General features: G+C 35.0%; 1 protein-coding gene across 1 annotated transcript in view; it reads right to left on the bottom strand.

Moving 5' to 3' along the window:
- The window catches only part of Lrba (LPS responsive beige-like anchor protein), a 400,347-nt gene that overhangs the window by 88,650 nt on the left and 287,767 nt on the right, over nt 1-23,930 (bottom strand). Inside the window, exons 45-47 of the mRNA XM_090356865.1 lie at nt 15,026-15,166; nt 13,817-13,936; nt 3,646-3,798 (exon numbers count right to left, since the gene is read on the bottom strand). Of these exons, the coding sequence (XP_090212991.1) occupies nt 3,646-3,798; nt 13,817-13,936; nt 15,026-15,166 (414 nt within the window). The remainder of the gene's footprint in view (nt 1-3,645; nt 3,799-13,816; nt 13,937-15,025; nt 15,167-23,930) is intronic.

The following is a 23,930-nucleotide window of genomic DNA, read 5'->3' as shown; positions in this document are numbered from 1 at the left end:
AATGAATGAATGAATGAATGAGCTATTCATTTCTCATAAATAGGCAGAATTAAAATTAAGTCTCTTTATTAACTGTGTCATAGTCATAAAAGATGTTAACATTCAACTATGTAAGCATTTGATCTGCAGTGAGTGACTTCTTACATAGTTTTACCTATATAAGAATGTAAGCTAATATAGAGTTCAGGAACAGATATCTGTAAAATTGTTTGGTGTTAAAATGCCTGGGAAAATTTGTAAGCAAATTTTAGTGATGAGTTATAATAAATGTGTGGTTAATGCTGCAAGATACTATATGCATATAATTTCACAGTCATTTCTGAATTTAAAGTGTGGGCAGACAAAATTTAAAAAAAGACACAATAGTGAGTTCTAACTTCTGTTCTTTGTGGTCTTCAGGGACTTTTCTCAACTAAACCTGACTCTTCTGAGTGAGGCAGGCATGCAGAAACTCCCATGGTGGCTGCCTTTACACACTTCCATTTCCCAAAATGCCACAAATGTTGGTTAAAAAAAATTCAATACAACTTACTCAAATACTTCTCCCTCTCAGAGCTCCTTCAGAATGAAGAAAATATTTTAGAAACACATTTTATACTTTCTATACAAATATAAGTAATAATAATTGTGGTGACTAATAATGATGAATTAAGAGGTAGCTCCCTTGAAAGTTACAATTTTACTTTATTTTGTTTATTTAGTAGGGTAGTGATACTGCAAATACTTTGTCATTGAGCTACAATCCTAGCCTGAGACTTAAAGTCATATTTGAGAACGTGATCAAATAATCAGAATAAAATTTGTATCAAAATATATCATCAAGAATTATGGGGGTACTTTATATATTTCATATCATATGGATTTTATTTCATCTACTTGCTACTAAGTTAATACATTCTGTTAGTTTTTATTTTTTTTCCTTTGCTGGGGATTGAATCCAGGGATTAGTGCATTTAGGGAAACCCTCTGGCACGAGATGCCCATAATAAAAATTGTTTAAAATGGTGATTTTAAAGCCACCATTAAAAAGTGGAAATAGTCATAGAAGAGTAGAGAAATACTTGTAAAATATATGCTAGATATGGGGCTTTATGAATAATACACAAAGGTCCCTTATGACTCAATAATAAAAACACAACCCAATATAAAAATAGCTGAGAGGTGTGAATATAGTTTAACAAAAACATACATAGGCAGAAAATAAGATTGAAAAATGGCCAATCTTATTAGTCATTTGGGTAGTATAAATTAAAATAACAAGGTGATACCTACTAAGATGGCTAAAATAAATAAGACTGGTAATGCCAAGTTTTTGTTATAATGTAGAAGACGATGAATTTCCAACACTGCTGGTAGTAATACAAAATGGAAAATACAGTAAACTTTCTTTTTTCCTGTGCCAATCCTAGAACTTGAACTCAGGACCTCAGTGATGCCCCTGAGCTTTTGTGCTCAAGACTGGCATTCTACCACTTGAGCTATAGCTTTACTTCTAGCTTTTTAATAGTTAATAGGCGCATGGACTTTTCTGCCCAGGCTGGCCTTGCATCGGGAACTTCAGATCTTAACTAGGATTACAAGTGTGAGTCACTGGAACCCAGCAACATATACTTATAAAACCCAGGAATTCCACTCTCGTTAATAACAAGAACAATGAAAGCAGATATTCATACTAAGATGTACACTCCAAAACAATTATAATAGTCTCAAACTGGAGAAAACAAATCTCCACTAGCTTTTTTAAAAAAAAAAACAACTAAAAAATAAAATGTGGGGCCGGGAGTTTGGCCTAGTGATACAGTGCTGGCCTAACATGTATGAAGACCCAGGTTCAATTCCTCGGTACCACATACATAGAAAAAAGCTGGAAGTGGTGCTGAGGCTCAAGTGGTAGAGCTCTAGCCTTGAGAAAGCCCAAGGACTGTGCTCAGGCCCTGAGCTCAAGCCAAGGACTGGCCAAAAAAAAAAAAAAAAAGACAAAATGTGACATCACTACATAATGGAATATTTTTCAACAAGACAAAGAAATTAACTATTGCTCTATGTATGGATGAGTATCTATCTAAAAACATCATGCTAAGTGAAGGTATGTACAAAGAGATGTCTGATCTCTTTCCATGCCTTTCACATATAAGCTTTGTCTTGGACTCCTACTTTAACTACAGTAACTCTAAATCTCCACTAATGCCTAACATAAAGGTAAAATGCCCTATGAATCATATGAGTGCTCAAGGTAAACATAGCCTACACCAGAGAATACTTGAGGTATTTCACCTACAAAATTATAATTACATAAATAATTTCAGACTTGCAGATCAGGAAACCAGGTATCAGAAGGATTAAACTGCCTAAGGTGTTACAATCAGCAAGATGACTAGTTCACAGTTGGCAATCAGGTCTGACTCTGAAGCCTGTGCTCTTTCTACAACCCTCATGCATGCTGACATGCACAACAAGCAACATTTCAATAATGGTCTGGGTCCTGATAGCTCACGCCTGTAATCCTAGTTACTCAGGAGGCTGTGAGGTGAGGTTCAAAATTCAAAGCCAGCCCAGGCACAGAAGTCCTGTGAGACTTGTATCTCCAACTAACCTCCAGAAAACCAGAAATGGCACCGTGGCTCAACATGGTAGAGCACTAGCCTTGAGCTGAAGAGCTGAGGAACAGCGCCCAGGCCCATAGTTTAAGCCCCATGATGGGCTAAATAGATATTTAAAAATAATAATAATAGGATTGTAACTAGGATGAAGTTATAATTGTTGATGTGAAAAATTAAGAGAAGCCACTGAAAAAAGTCAAATTAGTCCTTTTCCTTGCTTCATTATGATTCAAAACACTACAGATGAAATTGCATTTTTAGTATAGAATATCATAAGGAGATACTACTTTTAAATACTGAGAATATAGCTCCCTCATCCCCAACTTTTATAGAAGGCACAAAAGAAAAGTCAATGTACCTCTTCAGAAAAACAACCCAGAACCATATAAGGGCGACATTATAGAATTCACTAAACAGGTAATAAACACATACTATAAATACCTTATGTACCCTAGATATGATGTAAAAGTTTCCCTCAAAACACAACTACAAGATCATTCTGATGCTAGGAGTTTGGCATAGTGGTAGAGTGCTTGCCTAACATGCCCAAAGCCTTGGGTTTGATTTCTCAATACCCACATACACAGAAGTGGTGCTAAGGCTCTAGTGGTAAAGCACTAGCCCTGGGAAAGCCCAAGGACAGTGCCAAAGCCCTGAGTTTAAGCCCCAGGACCTAGGGAAAAAAAAAAGATGTTTTTGTTACAAGAAAGTGCAGTGGTGGTCTAACCTTCAATATAAAACTACAGTCCTTTCTCTGAAAAAAAATCATGTTTAAAAAAACAATTCCAGTTTATTTTAGAATTTTTGCTTATCATGAATACATGAAAATAACCCAAATATACATGAAAATAACTGAAAACGTGCATTAGATTTTCAATTCATTAAGACTTTATGAAGTGTACATGACAGTGAACGTTATGTCATTTTGAGTTATTCCTATCGACCACAGCCTTGTACAGAAGGGCAAGGGTTAATGTTCTTACACCAACACAAGAAAGATGCTTTGAGAAAAGGCTCCTGACAGAGCAGATGATTACTATCTTACCAATCTGTTTATACGAACAAATTCTTCTGAGGTTTTAGCCCAAGGAGGAAGTTCCACATCAGACACTACTGTCCCATCATCCATCACTCCAAGGTTGTAATTATTGAAGTTGACAAACATCTCAGGGAGATAATAAAATTCAGGAATCAACTCCTGTATAAAAAGAGAAGATAATGTTACAGTATAAAGTGCAGAACCAGGCTAGACACTCCTAAAAGAGTCTGATCATTCCCTATTATGCAAAAAAAAACATACTTTTCTCGCTGTATATCACAGCCCTATCACAAAGTTTCTATTATGGTAGAGAGAACATAATAACAGATAGGTGTAAGTACATCTTACAGTCTTTCCTTCAGAACATGCATTATGACCACAAAAATCTTTACAGAAGGTAATTACATTAAACCCATAGTTCAATAATTTATTTTTCTTACATTTTCAAAATACTCAATTTTAGTTTTATTTACAAACTCTAAAAGATTAAAATTTAAACCTAGAAAGTCATCTGCATAAGAAACTGAATACACTAAAAATATGAGTTTAGTAATATTTAAAACATTTTAGTAGGATATTTAATAAGCAGAAAATTGCAGATCTTTAGGTTTTTCTGTATGCAAGAAGTCCCATATATAACTATTTTAGAGGCCTGTAGCTCAGACTTGAAATCCAGTCTTGACACGGGTCATTGGCTAGGTGGTCTTTCGGATACCCCCTCAGGGCCATCTATGGCAGGCATGGCTTTCTAAGTGGTTGAGAAAAATAGAAAGGTCATCAGATTTTGGACAAGGTCGCTATGAACTTGCCAGAGAAGAGAAAAAAGATCTAGCAGGAGTTAAGCTATTCTCATTTCCATCATCCACGTGAAATGTTGCTTGACTTTGAATTGCACATCTTTTGTTTATAACCATGATAATTAACTAAGCAGGATAGAAATGAGCTTAACCTCCTAATGCCTGACAACCTCTTGATCATTAAACTTTTAAAAAAAATTAACTAAACAAAATTCTTGAAAAGGGAAGGACCTTGTTAAAAGTTTGGCCATAAATGCAATTAGACAATGTGCACACAAAAATGTTCAGATTCCCATCTTTAAAAAAAGGCCTTTAAGCCCAAATGGCCAAAGGAGGGGAAAAATATGTGTATTATTATATGTAACAGAAAGCTCTAACCAGTGGGAACAAGCTAATAATATTTAATAGACAGCATGAAAAGAAGCTCTTAATAAATTTTAGTATATTTAATCCTAGAAATATTATAAGGTGAGATACTGTTTATATTTTTAAAATAAAGGCTCAAAAATATTAAGTAACTGTCAATATTACATGGTTAACTTATTATTGAATGTGGAACCTGAACCAAGTATTGTTTAATTCTAAAGCTTTAGTCATATGCCTGTAATCTCAGGTACCCAGGAGGCTAAGGAGGGAGCTTCAGAGACTGAGGCCAGCCTGGGTTACAGAGCCAGACCCTGTACAAACAGTAAACAAACAAATGAGTGGACAAACCAATAATAACTCTAGCCTTCATCATCAATAAGCTTAGCTTCTATTGCATAGTATATATAGCATTAACACATTTAAAATACAAATTTGTAAACCTATGGTTCCAAGTAATATTTTTTTTTTAAAGAAAACTGGCTCTGGAGGCACTGGTGACTCATGCCTAGCTACTCAAGAGGCTGAGATCTGAGAAGCGTGGTTCAAAGCCAGCCTGGGAAGGAAAATCCCTGAGATTATTATTTCCAATTAATCTCCAGAAAACTGGAAGTGGCACTCTGGCTCAAAGTGGTAGAACACTAACCTTGGGCAAAAGAGCTCAGAGATAGTGCCCAGGCCCCAAGTTCAAGTCCCAAGAGTGACAGAAAAGAAAACTCATATGAAGTCATTTAAAATGGAAAAGTTTTAATAATAGTTACTTAGCACAATAACAGGTATTCTATAACTTTCTACTATTAATTTGAAGTGTGAATTCAATAAATGTCAAACAGAAAAATTTTACAGACGTGCCTCATTTTCATTCTGCCACATTTGTGCTATGAAAGAACATTACTACTCAGACATGGCTTTATAATGAAGAGGGAAGAACATGCCTTCCTGTTTATATGCAAAATCAAAAGCAGCACTTGTTTAGCTGAACTTTACTGAGATGAAAAGAATTAGTACTCATCTATCCTGGACCTCCATGATTAGAGAAGGTTATCCTTCCGTTGTTACACAGAAAACTGTTAGATTCAGGGACACAGAGACATGGGTGTTTTCCCCCACTACAGAACACAGATTTAAGTAAGAATAAAGATACATTTAAGGAAGAGAAAAGAGGTTGCAGAAACAACATACTTTTGAATAATACAAAGAAAAAAAACTATATTTAAAAGCTAGGGTTGTCAGAGGAAAGAAATGAATGTAATATTTTCCTAAAACAAAAATGTTTAGGTCTGTATTGTGATGATCTATTTGTTTCTATGTCTCTAAATGGAAGGCTTCAAGAGATCCATTGCTTTATATATTTTATATATCACTACACCCTGGAACCCATAGATAGTGATCCACATAGTAGGCACTGAGTAAAGATTCATTCAATGAATGACTGAAAAATAGTATTTAAACTCAAACTAAGAGAAAAGACCAGAACAGTTCTTACTAGGACTGAACATATATAATACTTGTTTCTAATGGTCAATGAGAAAGAACTTAATTGGTTTAAGTAGAAAATAAAGTTGCAAGATGTTTACAGAGTCCAAGTGTGGAAAGATTTAAATGCTTACGCTTTTCTCCCTGGAGGAGAAAAACAAGACAAAAAAAACAAGAGATTTGCATTGCAAATGTCACAAGTGAACATGAATTAAAAACAGTATAAATATTTTTAATAAACTAATATGAAGACCCTTTACAGAACATAAATGCAATTAAATTAGTAAAAGGGAAAGACTATATACTAAAGCATATTGTACTCTTAGTGTAAGGAAATATGCATATAATGGATGTTCCAATCTTCATATGAAATAAACATGTTGGACTCAATCGAGATATATTACTATGCATCATAAGAAATAGTAGTCTACATGAAGCCATGCTTTACTGTGGACAACAATGACAATCAAGCAATTTAGCAGTGTTCCACTATAATTCTGAAATCATCTTTGTAAGAGCTATGCCTATATAATACAAATATTGCAGTTCAAATTTATCTTCTTTGACAGATGAAATTTAGTAACAGAGCCAAAGATTGTCTTTCTAATACTTTTAATGTTCACATACAAAATGAAGTATGTTTTATATTCATCAGAATGGAACATTCAGCTCTGGATAAAAACCATATGTTTAGCAATTCCTTAAAGCATCAGTGGAAAATGATAAGTAAACAACACTGACAGAAGACAGATATACACAATTTGCATTTTCTTTTGGCTTGCTGACAATAATCTTACTCTCTATCAGTTAATTAAGAAGATGGTTCTTAAGACACAGGTGACACAGTCAAAACAGTGTGTGTCATCTTGTGAAACAAAAATAATATGAGAGGTTCAAACAGAGGTTATAGCACAATTCAAGAGAAACTCATTGCTTTGATCACAAATCCCAAAGCTTTCATGGCATAATGACAAGGATTGGTTGTGACCACACATATGCTTTAGTTTTCTCCTTAAAGGTATTCTACCCGCCATAGTCTTTGTGGCCAGGCTGCACAGCCCTCCTTAAATTCCTCACAGGTTCTATATTCAGTTAAAATCAATACTTCAATATATCTGAGCAAACATGCCAAGGATCAATCTATGAACCTAGGAAAATAAGATATTTATAACCAAAGTAAAAATGAAGATGCTACATTACAGTAAAAATTAAATATCTTCTCATGAAAAAATACAAAGTCCTGACAACTCATATGTTGGCACCATGGCAACAGATTGAGATTGCACTTATTTGGGACAGGAATGTACATTTGTTTGTTTTAAAAGTGAAAGCAAAACCATAAGGCCTACGCCACTGGAAAAAGTGATACATTTTATTATGGGAAAATTTTTGTGAAGATTTATTTTTCTTAATGAACAAAAAATAGCTGATAATATAATGTGAAAAAAATAGTAGAGAATAAAAAAATCTGTCACACTTCCCAACAGATCTAGTAAGTATTCTGTGATATATTTAAAACAGGGAAAAATCATGTTGTTACAAACCAGTAGATAACCTACATCTACCAGACACAATAAGGGGGAAAAAAAAACTGCTAGTCTTACCTTCTCATTTCATTACCAAACTGCTCCTTACCTAACATTTGACAAACACAGGGTGCTATGAGGCTCATGTGCAACAATACAGAATTTTACAAGTAAAACAGGATTGTTATCATTAAATAACTCCGGAAGAAAAAAAGGTACACATTTGCAGACTCAACATGCTAAACTCTAAAAGATGTTGTCAGTCATGTATTACCCTCATTCACAAAAACTTCAAAACAATTCCAAGAACTGCTAACAAAACTTACGTGTAAAAATACATATGACCACAAGGTATTTGCAACCTAAAATTTCTCACTGAATCACCATCACATATACAACAAATGTACTACTTTTTATTACCAGTGACAGTAGGGCCTAATTGCTTCTCACTTATAAATGCTCTCAGTAATTTCTAGTTCTCTCTTGCTTTCAAAACACATTTTCCATGTCTGTATTTGGACTGGACACCTTCACTGTTGGCCTCTCAATGTTCTAGACCCTTATCTGGAAGAAAATTGTTCTTGCCCATAGATGGTACGTATCAATAATCCAAACAAGGGGAAAAGTACATTTACATAAGAGCAGGAATAAATAAATGTCCATCTTAAGTCCTTTCTGGAACAAGTTAGAAACATAAACATACATATACTAACATTCACAAAGGAATAATCATACTGCTTTCAGCTGGGCAAAAAATATAAGATCACTAAAAACCAAGTAACATCTTACCTAACTATAGCAAATCCTTTCTCTAAGTGGACCAACCATTGATGCTATCAGCAGCTAGGGAATGTATTAACATGGGAAAAGATGTGATGCGCTGCAAGGGGAAGTGGAACCTAATTTATCTTCAGATTGCAGACCTCTGGGATTTCAAAGGTAGTCAGAGGGCAAGTCAGAGGTCTCATGTTTTACAAATCTCACAGGCACAAATAAAACTAATCTATGATCACTTCCATTTTGTATGATTATTTACCATATATAAGTGCAGCTAAAAATTTTACTGGCTAATGTGTACAGCTAAAATAAGTTAGGTAGTATTGCTGCACATTTCTCTTAAAATCTGAGGCACAGGGAATGTAGAAAATTAAGATTACTGATGACTTTCTTTCTGACACATGGCTTTCAACTCCTAATTGTACATCCCCTCAAGTAAGATTCTGGTAGCCGCATTCCATGTGGAAGAGACAACCTGATGGTTGCTCTCCTATCTTCTTTACCAGTTTTTCTTTTCTCGTACTCTAGAAAATACTTATAGTCTACAAAATGCTAACTCCTGGAGAATACCCTTTTTTCTCTCTCCTGATAGTAGAGTTTGAACTCTGGGTTTCATGCTTGCTTGATTGATGCTCTACCACTGGTGCCATGCGTCTAGCCCAGCTTTTTGCTCACTATTTTAGAGTTGAGGTCGTTCAGAAGTTTCCCCTTGGACTGGATTCAAACCACAATATTCTGGGTCGTTTCTGAGTAGCGAGGATTACTTACATGAGCTCCCAGCTCCCAGCTTCAAAATGACTCTTATAGTTGTTACTATCTCTAATCGCCTCCATACATTTCCTCCTACCTCACTCTTGTCCTCTTTCCTTTAGAATTATTCCCATACTTCACCAAAGAGCTTTCCTTGATATTGGCAACTGTTATATCTTAAATGGTTCATTCACTCCTTAAATCAGAAAGCAATAAACTCCAGCCCATAAGCCAAATATGATCTGACACTTGCTTGGACAATACTTGAATTGGGTGAGTGCCACACTCACTTATTTCTGTCTATAGCTGCTTTAGTGCTCCTAAGGGAAGAGCTGAGTAGCTTGACAACACTGCATGGGCTTCATAATCAAAAAATCTTATTATCTGGCTATTCAATGAAAACAATGAGCCAACAAGGCCTACAAAACTGAGTCAAGTATCTTTAGAATGCTCCTAAGGATTTTCAAATTAGACCTATTTTTCAGTGTGATTCCTTCTCAAAATTTCCTCTCCTCAAGGATAAAAAGACTAATGAACAAACCAATAAGAATTCCCCAATGTGTCAAGCATTTTCTTTGAATTTGTTCATGGCATTTTCCTTGCTCAGAATGCTCTCCCTCAGTTCAGCAAATCATTAGCATAGTAAATATTTAATTTAATGCCTAAGTTCCAGATACTAGTCTAAGCTCTAGGGATAAACCAATGAGCAAAACAGTCTCGAATTTAGCCTTGCATGAAGCTACTGTTCCAGTGAGATAAAACATAATAAACAAATCAATAAGCATAATACACATATGTCAGATGGTGAATGGCAGGAAGAAAAAAATGAAGTCAGGTAGAAGTGTATGGGAATGCACGGCAGGCCTGACTGAGAAGCTGACATCACCAGGGAAAAACATAAAAAGGGTAAGAAATGCAAATGGAGGGGGCAGAGTATATGTGCAGGAAATTTCTCAGGTGAAAGGAAAAGTAAAGGCACCCCAGGTGAGGAGCCACCTAGAGTCTGTGAAGAAGAAGAAGAAGGAGGTTTTGCTCAGCTAAGAGCAAAGGTTTTTGCTCTGCATGAAGGACATGCAGAGAAAAGTTGAAGGTAATAGGGGAAGTTCTATAGGGCCTGCACTAGAAGGACTTTTATCTTCTATTTTCAAAGGGGAAAACATTTACTAACAGGGAGAAGACTGTGAAAGGAGGGGTGGTTGAAAGGAATGAAGATTGGGAATTTAGTTTCACGATGATAAATTTATGGTTCATTTATATAAAAGGATTCATAGAGGAGGGAATCAGATAGCAAAACTGTAGGGGCTAGGGACATAAATTTTGGAGACTTGTTAAGCTCCCTTGCCCCCTTTAATGTAAGATTTCAGCTTAAAACCCTTTTATCCCATGAAGTGATTACAATCCCACCTCCCCCAGTGAGAATTCATTTCACTCCTGGAGGAAGAAAATTAGCTGAAGAGTTTAATGTGCAGCAGGACAGACTGCATTTGACCATCACATTGAGCCTACTGACATCAAGAGCTTTGCAGAGGCAAGGGCTGCCTAGAAAACGCTTGAGTGCTTGCTCACCATTTAGAGTTGATGATACTCCTCTTACTGTCACTAGGTAGTACTGGGGGTGGAACCCAGAGTGTTTCTCATGTGAGGTGAGCACTCTACCACGAAACCATGGCCCTAACCCTCTCAGAGGGGTTTAAAAATATCACAGTGGTGATTCTCCAACTCAATTTTACCACTTTCTCTTTCAGTCCTCAAGACTTCATGTTGTTGTTTCTACTTGCCAGCTCACATTTAGATAAAGAATGCAGGAGAAACAACTGTTGCTGTAAGAACTGATGAAGGCATTTTTCTTTCTAGAAGCAGGAAGCTACCCTTTGTGAGGGCAATGCCCTAGCCTCTCCCTGTGCAGGACAGTAGTCACTGGCTATAAGTAGTCCCTGGATTCCAGCAATGTGGCTGGAGAGACACAAGCTGGCAATGTAAGAAAGGTAACATATCTTGAAGGCACAGCAGGAAAAAAGAAAATAAAGATCAAATCAATAATTACATGTTAAAATATTTTGATAGGTTAAGATACATTATGAGATTTAATTTCATGTGGTTTTCTCGACTTCTTAAAAGTGACTACAAGAAAACTGAGAATTACATATGTAATTACAGTTGTGGTTTAGTTCTATTTTCTAATTGAAAGCACCACCAGCAGCCAATTTGACAAATAGATTTGAACTATTTCCTCAGACAGAATTAAAAAAATTAGATTATTTCAATTTGAGGTTAGATTTGAAATGAAGTCAACAATGATGCACAGATATGCAAATTATTTCAATTGAATAAAAAAGGCAAATCAGTTGCAAATGCGACTATTAGTAAAACCTCGTAAGATCTATTTCTTTCCCAAAAATAATTCATATTATGACGTTATATCATAGGAATACCATGCTCAGAGAAATTATTTCAAGTACTGGAGAGTGCAAGTAAATGAAAAGGATTTTTTGATATTAAACCCATTTAGAAAAAAAACAGAGGTAATTCTAGAAGTGGTATGTTACTTTTTCCTTCTTCAGAAAAATAAATCTTCTACCTGATTCACAGCATTACATTTTTATAAATGTCACAAAAACATTTTACAGAATGTGTGTTATTTTCATGAGGCAAAACTGACTTTAAAATCTATTCAGTAATTTCCATCAGTCCATCACGTCTTTCTGATCTCTTATGTCTAGAAACTCTAGAAAGACAAGAAGAGGTAAGACTATAAAAAAATGAATCCACTGGAATCCAATTTATATCAGAATGTTATATCATTATAATTTTAGTGTGTTCTTATTCATATATTTGTTCTTATAATGATTTGAAAATTGCTTTCTAAAGTATTAAAATATAGTACTTTAATAAGGAAATGTTGGTTGCTGGTGGCTCAGGTCTGGAATCATAATTCCCCTTCTCAACCTCCTGAGTACTGAGATTCTATATAACTTGTAACTAAAGAATATTAAGAGAAAAAGGCTGAAGTTGAATAAAAAAAAAAAACCATGTACAAGAATCTTTTATATATACCTCCTGACAAAGCATAAAACAGAATGAAAAAAAAAAACCAGAATGAAAAGTATTGAGAGGAAGAAAGGTTAAGACACCTACTATTTCTTTGATAAAACAGAAAAAAATTATTTCTAAAATCTTAACTTGATATTTGCATATACTTCTAGTACCAAACTGAAGTAAGAAGTTAGAATTTGGAAGCTGTGTGCAGTTGCTCACGCCTGTAATCCTAGCTACTCAGGAGGCTGAGATCTGAGGATCACAGTTCAAAGCCAACTCAGCACTAAGAAGCCCGTGAGACTCATCTCCAATTAATCACCGGAAAACCAGAAGTGGTCCTGTGGCTCAAGGGGTTGGGTGGTAGCCTTGAGCTGAAGAGCTCAGGAACAACACTCAGGCCCAGAGTTCAACCACCACCAACAACAAAGAACAAACAACAAAAAAGAAGTTAGAATTCGGTCAGGATATCCTTAAGAAATAAAGGAATTAAAGTTTGAGTTATTTCATTGTACTGTCGATAAAGTCAAGTAATCCTATACGACATTAATAGAGAAATTATTTCTCCAATACAAATGGAATCTTTTTAACAGAATATCTTTGATATGAAGAATGCACTCTAGAAATAATGAATATATTTTTAAATTGTGAAGTTTTGTATCTAAAAGTAAAATGTAATTATCACTGCCCTTGAAAAGGTTTGAAAAGTATTCTAATAGTAACATACACATTAGTAATGCAACTTTTCTTTTGAACTCCAACGTTTTCTCATCTGGTACGTGTTTTACCCATATGGTATAATTATTTATGTATATACGTCATATTCTTTAAAAAATTATACCCAAATCATCGGTATACTCATTATAATTTAACAACAATTTTTTGCAAAAAAAAAAAAGAGACACAATGCCAAGGAAGTCATTTTCTGTACTTGTGAGAAATGAAGTTCAGCAGGGATTACATTAGTGACTGCATGGCTCCTGCTGTTCTCTCCAGTGAACATGCCTGAACAGAAATCTTGTTCCCTGATCAGCACCATACCTAAACCAAGCGGTCAAACATGTGCTTATGGCCAGTAAGTAACAGGTGAAGATAATTATTTTACAGATGGAAAAAAGGGATAAATAAATACACATGCCTAAGAGTTTTCTTATATCCATTTGCAAACCGTAGCAATTTAATTGAGTTTGAAATTCTCCTAACCATGCTGTCCTATATGCTTACATCCATAATACTATATTTTTCCTTCAAGAAAAATAATTCTGACAAAGAGGGGGAAAACATGCTACAACTTGAGAGAGGTAGACATTCAGGACATAAGGGCAGTTACCATCACAGGAAAGAGAAACAGAAAAATTCTTTATGGTAGTTCTTGGTCAATGAAGGCCTCATCCTTTGTGTCTAGTTTTTAGTAGGAATGTGCTGACACAACTGTATGACATCACATTTCTGTACCTTAATATCAGATGTATCACGCTGACTGTTGCGCCAAGCTCTGGAAACTGATGAAAATGTTCTATCTGCATGATCAAACTTCCCTCCTTGCAAGTTCAGGAAGTAGGTTGTAAAGGGTTCCTGGAAAATAAACAGTTTGGGTGACTATGACCAAACCATGCAACACACACACACACACACACACACACACACACACACACACACAGTGGCAAAATTCACCCATTAAATTTAATAAAACAAATAGAAAACTTCAAAGGTAATCAAAATTCATATATTCTGTCAGGCATCAATTATTTCACCTAAATATCTTAACTACCAGTAGGCATTAGCTAGTAATATATCCTAGAGATGAAATATTAATAGACACTATTAACCAGTGTCTATAGTTACTTTTTTGTCAAAAAATATTTCTAAGTATTTCCAGAATGTGGTACATTTTCATCATATTTTCTTCCATACCAAGAATATACTATTAATAACATTTAGACATAAATTAGATACTGTCTTCACAGTATAATAATCCAGTACATGATTTTGCTATTGTTATTGCTCAATATGTAATTTATGATTAAGAAAAGAAAAATGTTTAGAAGATTTAACAACCTCTGCTTAGTTAAAGAACACTTAAACACATATTAGTGGATAATTGCTTTGAATTAGCTAAGCACTATAAATTACTTCCAGGATTTATGTCTGCCCATACCCTTCTAACAAGCTTTAATTAATGATGTGCTGCTAATGCTTTCCCAAAGAAATTACTTTTTAGTAGATGAATCACCTTTCAATTTTACAGAAACATTACTTGTTCAACCAATATGTTATCAATACACAACAATGTAGGTGTCTTATTCCATCCATTTGGAACAACTGAAACTTCTAAAATGTATGACTATGTGCCTATGCTAATGAAACCTTAGTTAATCCTTTTATTAACTGATTACCTTTGAAGGGGACAGAAACCATACCTATGTTAATCAAGTAAGACAGCAACCTTAAGAGGTCACTTTAAAGAGAAATCCACACTGTGTGCAATGAAAAATTTAAAGGTAATTGCACAGCAATACATAATAAAATATATAAAAATTTATAGAAATACTTCAGTCATTCAAACCTATTTTTAACATTTTAAGCTGATGATTTCTGATCACTGCACGTTCATCACAACATTGAATTTAATTAGTCGTGGTTTATTATTTGAATTGAACTTACCATTCTTAGCAGCCATGCAAGGACAAAACTTGCAGTGGAGTAATGAGTGCCATAGTGGAATTTTGGAACTTGATCATCTTCCCATGATTCAAAACGTTCTGCAAAGAAAGCTGCTCGTTTTGGATTCAAAGCTCCCACTGGCTGCCAATGAATCACAAAAAGGAAAGACACATCATAAATGTAATCATCATTTATTTCTTCCTCTCTTCTAAGGTAATACAACTGGTAGTTCTGAAAACAACATTTGAAAAGACATACCATTTAAGCTAAAATGTTGCAGTATTGAGTGCTTCAAAAATTCATTTAAATATGCTCATATGGAAAAATAGATAGGTAAACTGTCTTTTCTCCTTCAGTTTGTGGAACAGTTGCACAAAGGGTTGTTTGGTTCATTTCTTATGGTAACAGTGGGGACTGCACTCAGTTTCTGTTATTTGTTAGGCAACTGCTCCACTAACTGAGCCATCCCAAGCCATCCTAAACTCCCTATACTCTTCTGTTTTCCCCCGACGGTACTGTAGCATAATCTTGATTTTGAGTTTCAGGCTTCACACAGGTTTTTTTTTTTGTTTGTTTGTTTTTGTTCTTTTTTTGTGTGTGTATGCCAGGACTGAGCTTGAACTCAGAGCCAGGGCATTCTCCATTAGTCTTTTTGTTCAAGGCTTCAAGGCTGGTGGTCTTAGGCCACAGTTCCATTTCAAGCATTTTGTTGATTAACTGGAGAAAAGTCACAGTCATACTAACTTTCCTCCCCAAGCTGGCTATGAACTCCAATCCTCAGATCTCAGGCTCTTAGCAGCTAGAATTAAAAGCATGAGTCACCACTGCTTGGTTTACACATAGGTTTTTAATTAACTTACAGCAAGAATCGCATTTACATGAAGTGAAAATTAGCTATATAGTACACTGGAAAGTATCTATAAAATCCCATGTAGTTAACCAGAAAAAGAATCTTCAAGCTGGAGGACTACTTGTAATGAAGTCTGAGAGGGAACAAAACTGGGGAAGTGACTTGGAATGATAGAAAAATACTGCAAGAAAAGAGAATAGAACTAGAAATTTACACTAGAATCAGTAAAACCAGAAGTTTGCTTTGCTTGCATAACTTTAGGAATCACATAACGTAAGATCTAAGAATAGCAGACAAATTACAAACTTATCCTAAGAAATAAAACATTAACAGTATAAGTCCAAGAGGTTCTTTTCAGCAAAGTGGCAAAGGACCCAAGCTCACTGGAACACAACACCCAATTTAACTGTTCTTCTGGAAGATAATACCAGTGAATACATTAAATCCTACTAGCCAACATTCAGTATAGTACTATTTTCAAGATGCTCATATAGAAGTGAGGTAGAACAGAGCCATAAAGTCCTCAAAATACTGCCTGGCATAGACATGGAGTCAAAGCTTCTGTAAGTGTTAGATGGTATCAGTACTCTTGTTGCTTCTGTCACTATTTACTGATTATGAGAGAGATAAGATTTGGAAATTATGTATACTTACATTTCCTTAAGGAAGACAGACCACCATTCCTTATTTGAATGTTAGCACTAACAGGTGAGTAAAGGGATGATATGTAAAATTATTTACTACACATATAAAACTGACTTTTGTTTAATAAAAAGTCCTCCAAATTACTCATTATTTATAAGAGAAAGAAAACAATATTATTTATGAAGTACTGGTAAAAATAGATATATTCAGAAATGGTCCAATGAAAATGTAGCATAGCACAGACCAATTTTTGAACTAATTTTCATGTTGGGAGATTTTTTAAGTAGTATTTTAAATTTCTCAGTTTGGATACCTTTCTTAAATTAGTTAAGCATTTTCTCCCCCAGATTATCTATCTGCTTTATCTTTAGCAGCTTAGTTTAGATCAATGATTTATTTCAAGTCTTTTTTTATAACTTTACAAGCAAATTATTTTTTAAAAATCTTCAGTTGATTGCTATTTTATTGCAGTGATACACCACACAAATTTTGAAATGCTATCTTTGAATGTAAGAGTTTTTTTGCAAAAGGATCATATCTGATGTATAAAATGTATGCCAGCTAAGAATGGAACTAACCCCAAGAATTCTTCCTTTATCACAGAACCAATGTAGACAACTTTAAAATGTACTTTAATTGTTGCCCCTAAAGACTGAGTCATGAGAAAGAAAAGAGAAATAAAATCATTGCAAAACAAATTATACGAATTAAAAATACAATCAATGCTTCCTTTGTATGGTTCTGCAGAATATTAAGTATTCACTTTATCTGCTTCTATTTTTATTACTCTCTCCAAGTGGGTACCCTCCCCTAAATCAATAGTTATAGAATCACGTTGCTTGAATATAATGCTAAAACCAATTAGGATTGATTTCACTAGTGTCTGGGGGGAGGAGGGGAGAAGCATACACAGAGCTCCATGTAGGTAGAACCCACAGTATTGATTCTGGCTGTTATTGTTATAGCTGATTTCTGAAGCCTGCCATAGGACAGCTATCAAGACATACCACATTTATTTGCAAGCATATAAAAAAGAAGACCCCAAATAAAAGAAGGTAAAAAAAAAACAAACAGTGGAGCTGTGCAATGACAATGATACACTATCAGCTTACTCAGAGAAGTTACAGTGGGAATACACACATTGAATTATACATTACGTGGAAGCACTGATTTATTGTGGTAATAACATCCACCTCATTAAAAGATTCTGCTTTGCTGCAGTTGGAAGGCTACATATTGTTTACTGCTATAAATTAATGGCAGTGCAAAGAAGACTGTGGAACCATCCTAACAATAGATCTGTAATGACAGAGCTGTATATCATGGCTTCCTCAGCAGCTTCATAATAAAATGGAGACAATGTATTGAGCTAATACATTCTACCATGCTGGCCCATATTTTTCTGACAACTGCTTTAAAGGATGAGCTGAATCCAACTATGTTATAATGCCACAAAACATTTAACTAAGCAAGAGTCAGCCATACAACAGTGCCTCATAGCATTTTAAAGTATTGTCGAAATCAGCATTTCAAGGTATTTATTCATCTCTTCAGGAGAAGTAAAAGTAAGTGCTGAGGCTCCTCTTGCACAGTATATTAAGGGTAGCAGTCTCACAGCAGTTCAGGAAGAGATCTAGCAGTTATGGAGAGCTCTTCATGATATCTAACAAACTTAGCATGGTTTTTAAAAACATAAAACCAATACAAATTAAAAGGCAAAAAGATGAAAAAATATTGGTAATTAAAAACAGTTATAACATCTTGGGAAAAAACAATAAAAACAAGCACTGACTAAAAAATATAAATGATGTAATTCAAGTTCATACTCAGACAAGTTTCCTAGGAAACAGAGAAAAAGCTTTAAACATTATAAGCCAATTAATAGAATTAAATGCAATTTTTTTAAAACTTTACAAGATAAAAGTCTATCACAACAATGTTAAAAAGATAATTACATGAAAGAGAATAAAATTCAAATCTGGATCCTCAGACCAACAGATACAGTATTATCTAAAAACAAAAGAAATCTGAATAAAACCAAGAAAATAAAAACTCTTGAAAATAATATGAAAAGCAAGGAACCAGGAGCGTGACCTAGTGGTAGACTGCTTTCCTAACATGTACGAAGCCCTGGGTTCGATTCCTCCATACCACATGCACAGAAAAAGCTAGAAGCGCTTCTGTGGCTCAAGTGTTAGAGTGCTAGCCTTGAAAAAGCCCAAGGACAGTGCTCAGGCCCTGAGTTCAAGCCCCAGGACTAGCAAAAAAAAAAAACCAAAAAAACAAAAAAACCCACCAGTATGAAAAGTTAAAACTAATTTCACCAACAAACAGCAAAGGCACTATCTGTGGCAGAGTAAGAGTAATATGTATCTTATTCTGAGAAATTAATGATGCTATTTCCAGACAAGACATATAAAATGTAAGCTTTAAAAGTCAGTTTTACAAAATTATTATAATAAAAATTACTTTTATTACCTTCTTTAACAAAAATATATAATACAGAGTGCCCAACCCAATGCCTGGCATAGTTATTAGTCATAACTGTTACTATTTTTCAGGTTATTGAATCAAGAATATTTAAGAAATCATCAGTTAAGGCTAGTGAAATGACTAGACTCTTAAAAAAGAATACATTCAAATACCATAATCCTGCAAAAGCAGGGTAAAAACACAAGATTGTGCTGGGCGTGGTGGCTCATGCCTATAATCCTAGCCTGAGATCTGAGGATTGCAGTTCAAAGCCAGCGTGGGCACTAAAAAGTCTGGGAGACTCTTATCTCCAATTAATCACCAGAAAATGGGAAGTGGTGCTATGGCTCAAGGGGTAGGATAGTAGCCTTGACCTGAAGAGCTCAGAGACAGCACCAAGGCCCGAGTTCAAGTCCCATGATAGGCAAAACAAACAAAACAATCCACAATATTGTGCATTAGATCAGAGGCCTAATACCACATAGCAGTCCTAAGTCACTGACTTTCCCAACTGTGAGGTAATAAAGACAAAATTACACAGACTCAAGGGCCAACAAATTTTAATAGGAAAAGCATTTGAAAAGTCTAACAAGTTGCAATCACCTTCTACTATAATAATTAATAGTACTTTGGGACTCAAAGACTCCTTAAAAGGATAACCCTAAACACTTAATTATCAGTAAAAGTTGGCTTTAAAAGAAAAAAAAGCAAACCTATCTGGCTTTTTTTTTCTTTGAAATTTTGAGAACATTGACCTGAAGTTATGCAATATAAATAATGTTTCTAGCTATTTTTGCAATTAATAATAGGATTATCTATTATCATAATAGGTAATTTTAGGTTTAAAAAAACAAACAAAATTCTGAGTCTGAGAAATGAAATGCCTCTGAACAATTGGTCACCCTCTAGTGGTGGTAGCAAGACTCAAAGGCACTTCCAGCCAAACTGAGAAGCAGTCCTGGAATCCTTTGGGTCAGTGGAAAAAGGGGAAATGAACTTGCATGGTTATTAGAACCCTTCTTAGGAGCTTTGGATTACATGCTTCTTTGGAAATATACTATTAAAGGTTTTAATCCTAATTTTATCTCTGAATGTTACGTTAGAAGAAAGTTTCTCAAGTAAAAAAACATCACATCACATGGTTCCATCTTGGGCACAGTTGAAAAAAATGCTTGACCAAAACAGCATTCAAAGAACTATGTGACTGAAAGGTAAGTATTGTGATCTTCTGGTAACTGACAAAATGTTAAGTCTTGTAACCAAAGTTTCTGACCCTGTTTCCTCTTAACTTTCACAGTGGCATATTGTAGCAAAGAACTTAAATAAAATCCCCTTCATCTCCATGAACACAAAGCCATTTAAAGAAAACAATGTATGTTATTCTGGTTATATCACTGCCCCTTTCCAGATGAAAAAAAAAACAAAAAACAAAAAAACAAAACTGTCCCTCTGTGATTTCAACCACTTTATGCACTAAGAAGAGCAACTATTTTACTTCAGTTCTAGCTGCTTCCATTTAAATGACAAGGCTAACAAACCGCCTGATCAACATTTTTACACCACCTTGGTTTTTAGGGTGGTTTCTTTCAGTGTGTGTGTGTGTGTGTGTGTGTGTGTGTGTGTGTGTGTGTGTGTGTGTGTGTGTGTGTGTGTGTGTGTGTGTGTGTGTGTGTGTGTGTGTGTGTGTGTCTGTCTTAGATGCTTTGGTACTTATGTTCTCCCATATTTGCATAAGCTTATAGGTTTTATTTAACAATGTCAAAACCACACTACTGTGGCTTTTAAAATTAATAAATAAACACTTGCTTGCGAGACTTACAAAACTTTTAATCTTTTTTTTTTTTTGCCAGTCCTGGGCTTGAGCTCAGGGCCTGAGCACTGTCCTTGGACTTTCTCAAGGCTAGAGCTCTACCACTTGAGCCTCAGCACCACTTCCGGCTTTTTTTTTCTATGTATGTGGTACCAAGGAATCGAACCCGGGTCTTTGTGCATGCTAGGCAAGCACTCTACCACTAGGCCAAACTCCCGGCCAAAAATTTTAATCTTTTGAAAACAACACTTTCTTGCAAGTGGCATCTCTCTCTCTCTCTCTCTCTCTCTCTCTCTCTCTCTCTCTCTCTCTCTCTCTCTCTCTCTCTCACACACACACACAGCTACTAGACCACTTAAATTTAGCAAATATATTATGCCAAAAATATGCCAGTTTACTTATGGTGCCTACATAGAATCAAAATCATTTCAAATGCTCATGCTGGTAGATTTAGTGGTGATGTCTTCACAATTCTCCATTGTGGAGCTAAGCTACTACTAAAAGATTCTCACTGTAAGTTTGTCTCTGAGTTAGAGGATATCACATAATTGATAAATAATGTTAATACTGATCTAAATGCCTGGAGAATCCCCCAAATGCCTTAACAATCTAATCAGTAAAAATGTTTATAGTAATTATAAAAAGCTGAGTTGTGCAGCTTACAACTGTAATCTTAGCTCCATAGGAGGCTGAGGTTTGAGGATCCTAACATTCACAGTAGTTATTTCCTATTCTGAATCTACCTGAATTTGTACCTTCATCACTAAAGTAAGAAATTTAATGGATAGTCTAAATTGAAAGAAAGAAAGCATGTCAGGACAAAACTAGTAATTATCCAAGTAAAACAATTCATTTTTAAATACTAATAAATTGTCACTCCACAGCACTGTAACTTAGCAAGATTAGAGAATAAATACCTAACCTGGAGAAGGATTTCTACTCACAATGTGTTGCTGGTATATGTCAGCATTATTCATCACTCTGACAGTAATATTAACCACAATCCATTTCAGTTGCTTCAGTTTATCATTTTCTGACTAATGTTAAAAAAACAATGTCATTGGAGGCTGCTTAAATTAAGTGTTGGGTTAACCTCTGTTAGAGTCATTTAAAAACTTTCAATAGCAGTAACTTCTAGGAGGAAACACAATAGTTCCACATTCTGCTAATGCTTAAAAGATGTAAAATAAAGAAGGTCATACAACAGCCAGGCTCAGTGGCACATGCCTATAATCCTAGATACTCAGGAGGCTGAGATCTGAGAATCACGGTTCAAAGCCAGCCTGGGCAATAAAAGTCCCTGAAACTCTTATTTCCAATTGATCTCTAGAAAATGGGAAGTGGGGCTGTGGCTCAAGGGTAGGGTGGTAGCTTTGAGCTGAAGAGCTTAAGGACAGCACCTAGGCCCAGAGTACAAGCCCCATGAATGACCAAAAAAAAAGTCGTACAATTAATAATTACACTTATTTTAAAAACGAAGCTTCTACCAACTCTAAATATGCCACTTAAATGACATGTGGGTAGGCATACCCATGTATAGATGTTCCTTCTTTGCTAAATTTCTAATTCAATTCTGGGAAAAAGAGTTGCATGGACTTAGTTTCAAATAATACAACATATTGAATAAGTAAGTTTAAACAGGTCAGCATACCTATGAGAAATTTTCTCAACGGTTACAGAAATTTTTCATTTTATTATACAGGATTGCACAATTAAGGCATTCACTTCTGAAAGGAAGCACAGTAACTTCTCTGGTACTCTCATTGTTCACTGGAAGGCTCTTTTCCCTTTCTTTACCTCACTAATATTCTTTTCCTAAGACTTCTGCACCCACTTCCATACCCCTATTAGTTCAATGTAGTTTTTTCTTTAAAGAGTCTTCATTTTCCATTAAATCACTTTCTATTATTACTTTCAGGACACTTATTGTGGATCTCTTGTTTCTTAAGGCTTCCAGTGCTTTCTAAATTGCCCCTGCTTCTTTTTATCTTTCTGTAGGTTGTACTCTTTGTTGCCTTTCACACTGGAGATTATCTGTACATGTCTGCTGATCTTTGGTGGTACCTCACTTTTCAGAAAGAGGGCCTAAAGAGCTGGTAAAGCACCTGGAGCAGCCTCAGCATGCCATAGTAGACTTCATGGGAAAAAAACAGCGGGGTACTGAGTGTAGCCCTATGGCCTTAGTGTTTTTCAGATCTTTTCTCTCAGTTGGTTAGTATGTCTGCCTCATGGATGGAGTTGGTGTAAGCCTGGTTACAAAATCTGATACCATGACAGCACCAGGCCTGGCGGTTGTCACTATGCAGCACACAATGCATTCCCTCCTTTACCTTCCACCTTCCCTCTGCTGTGCTTAGAATTCTCAGAGGAGAAGTTCTCTTTGGAAACTCCTTTCCTCCTAAAACTAAATTATTTGCTTTTTGTTGTTGTATTTTGGTTTTTTTTACTAATGTAGAGAGCACAAGTGCAGTTATATTTTGGAAAGAAGTGTGTGTATAAGTATGTATATGTGTGTATATATTCATAAATATATGAGATATATATAGCTATATGAGTATATGATCTCATATGTATATGAGATCAAATCTTGAAATTATGACCTGAAAAGTGTGTGATCCCAGACAGTTCTTTCACCTCACTAAATCTCAGTTTCCTCATTTATAAAATAATCACACAGCTTAGAGTGTTAAAGGAATTAAAGGAGACTGAGCATATGGAATGTTCCTTGATATGGAAAGTATATACACAAGCTCCCCTAAGAATCTTACAAATATACTCTGAATTTTCCTGATATAATTCAATGATCAAAATGCCTTCCAATATAATTTACACTGCAATCCCTAAAGTAAAAGTAGTATAAAGAAATATTCATTTTAATGCCATGACTAAAATATTTTTACATATTTTGTCACTCATTAAAAAAAATCTCTAGTTAAGTTGTAACTACAATCTAGGGTGACAGAATTTCAAATTATTTTCCTCTATATTATATTTAAAATATTTAAAATCCATTATTTACTGTTGGGGTACCATCAGACTTGTTTCTTTCTTTTTTTTTAAAAGGCATCAAGTTAATTTTTACTTTATTTGCCTAATAAATAGAAAAAAAAGCTATATAATAGCTATCA

Source organism: Megascapheus bottae, chromosome 23 (genome assembly GCF_031878675.1).
Source record: "Megascapheus bottae isolate mThoBot1 chromosome 23, mThoBot2.hap1, whole genome shotgun sequence".
In the NCBI taxonomy this organism is placed as follows: Eukaryota; Metazoa; Chordata; class Mammalia; order Rodentia; family Geomyidae; genus Megascapheus; species Megascapheus bottae.
This window is presented reverse-complemented; position numbering and strand designations above follow the sequence as displayed.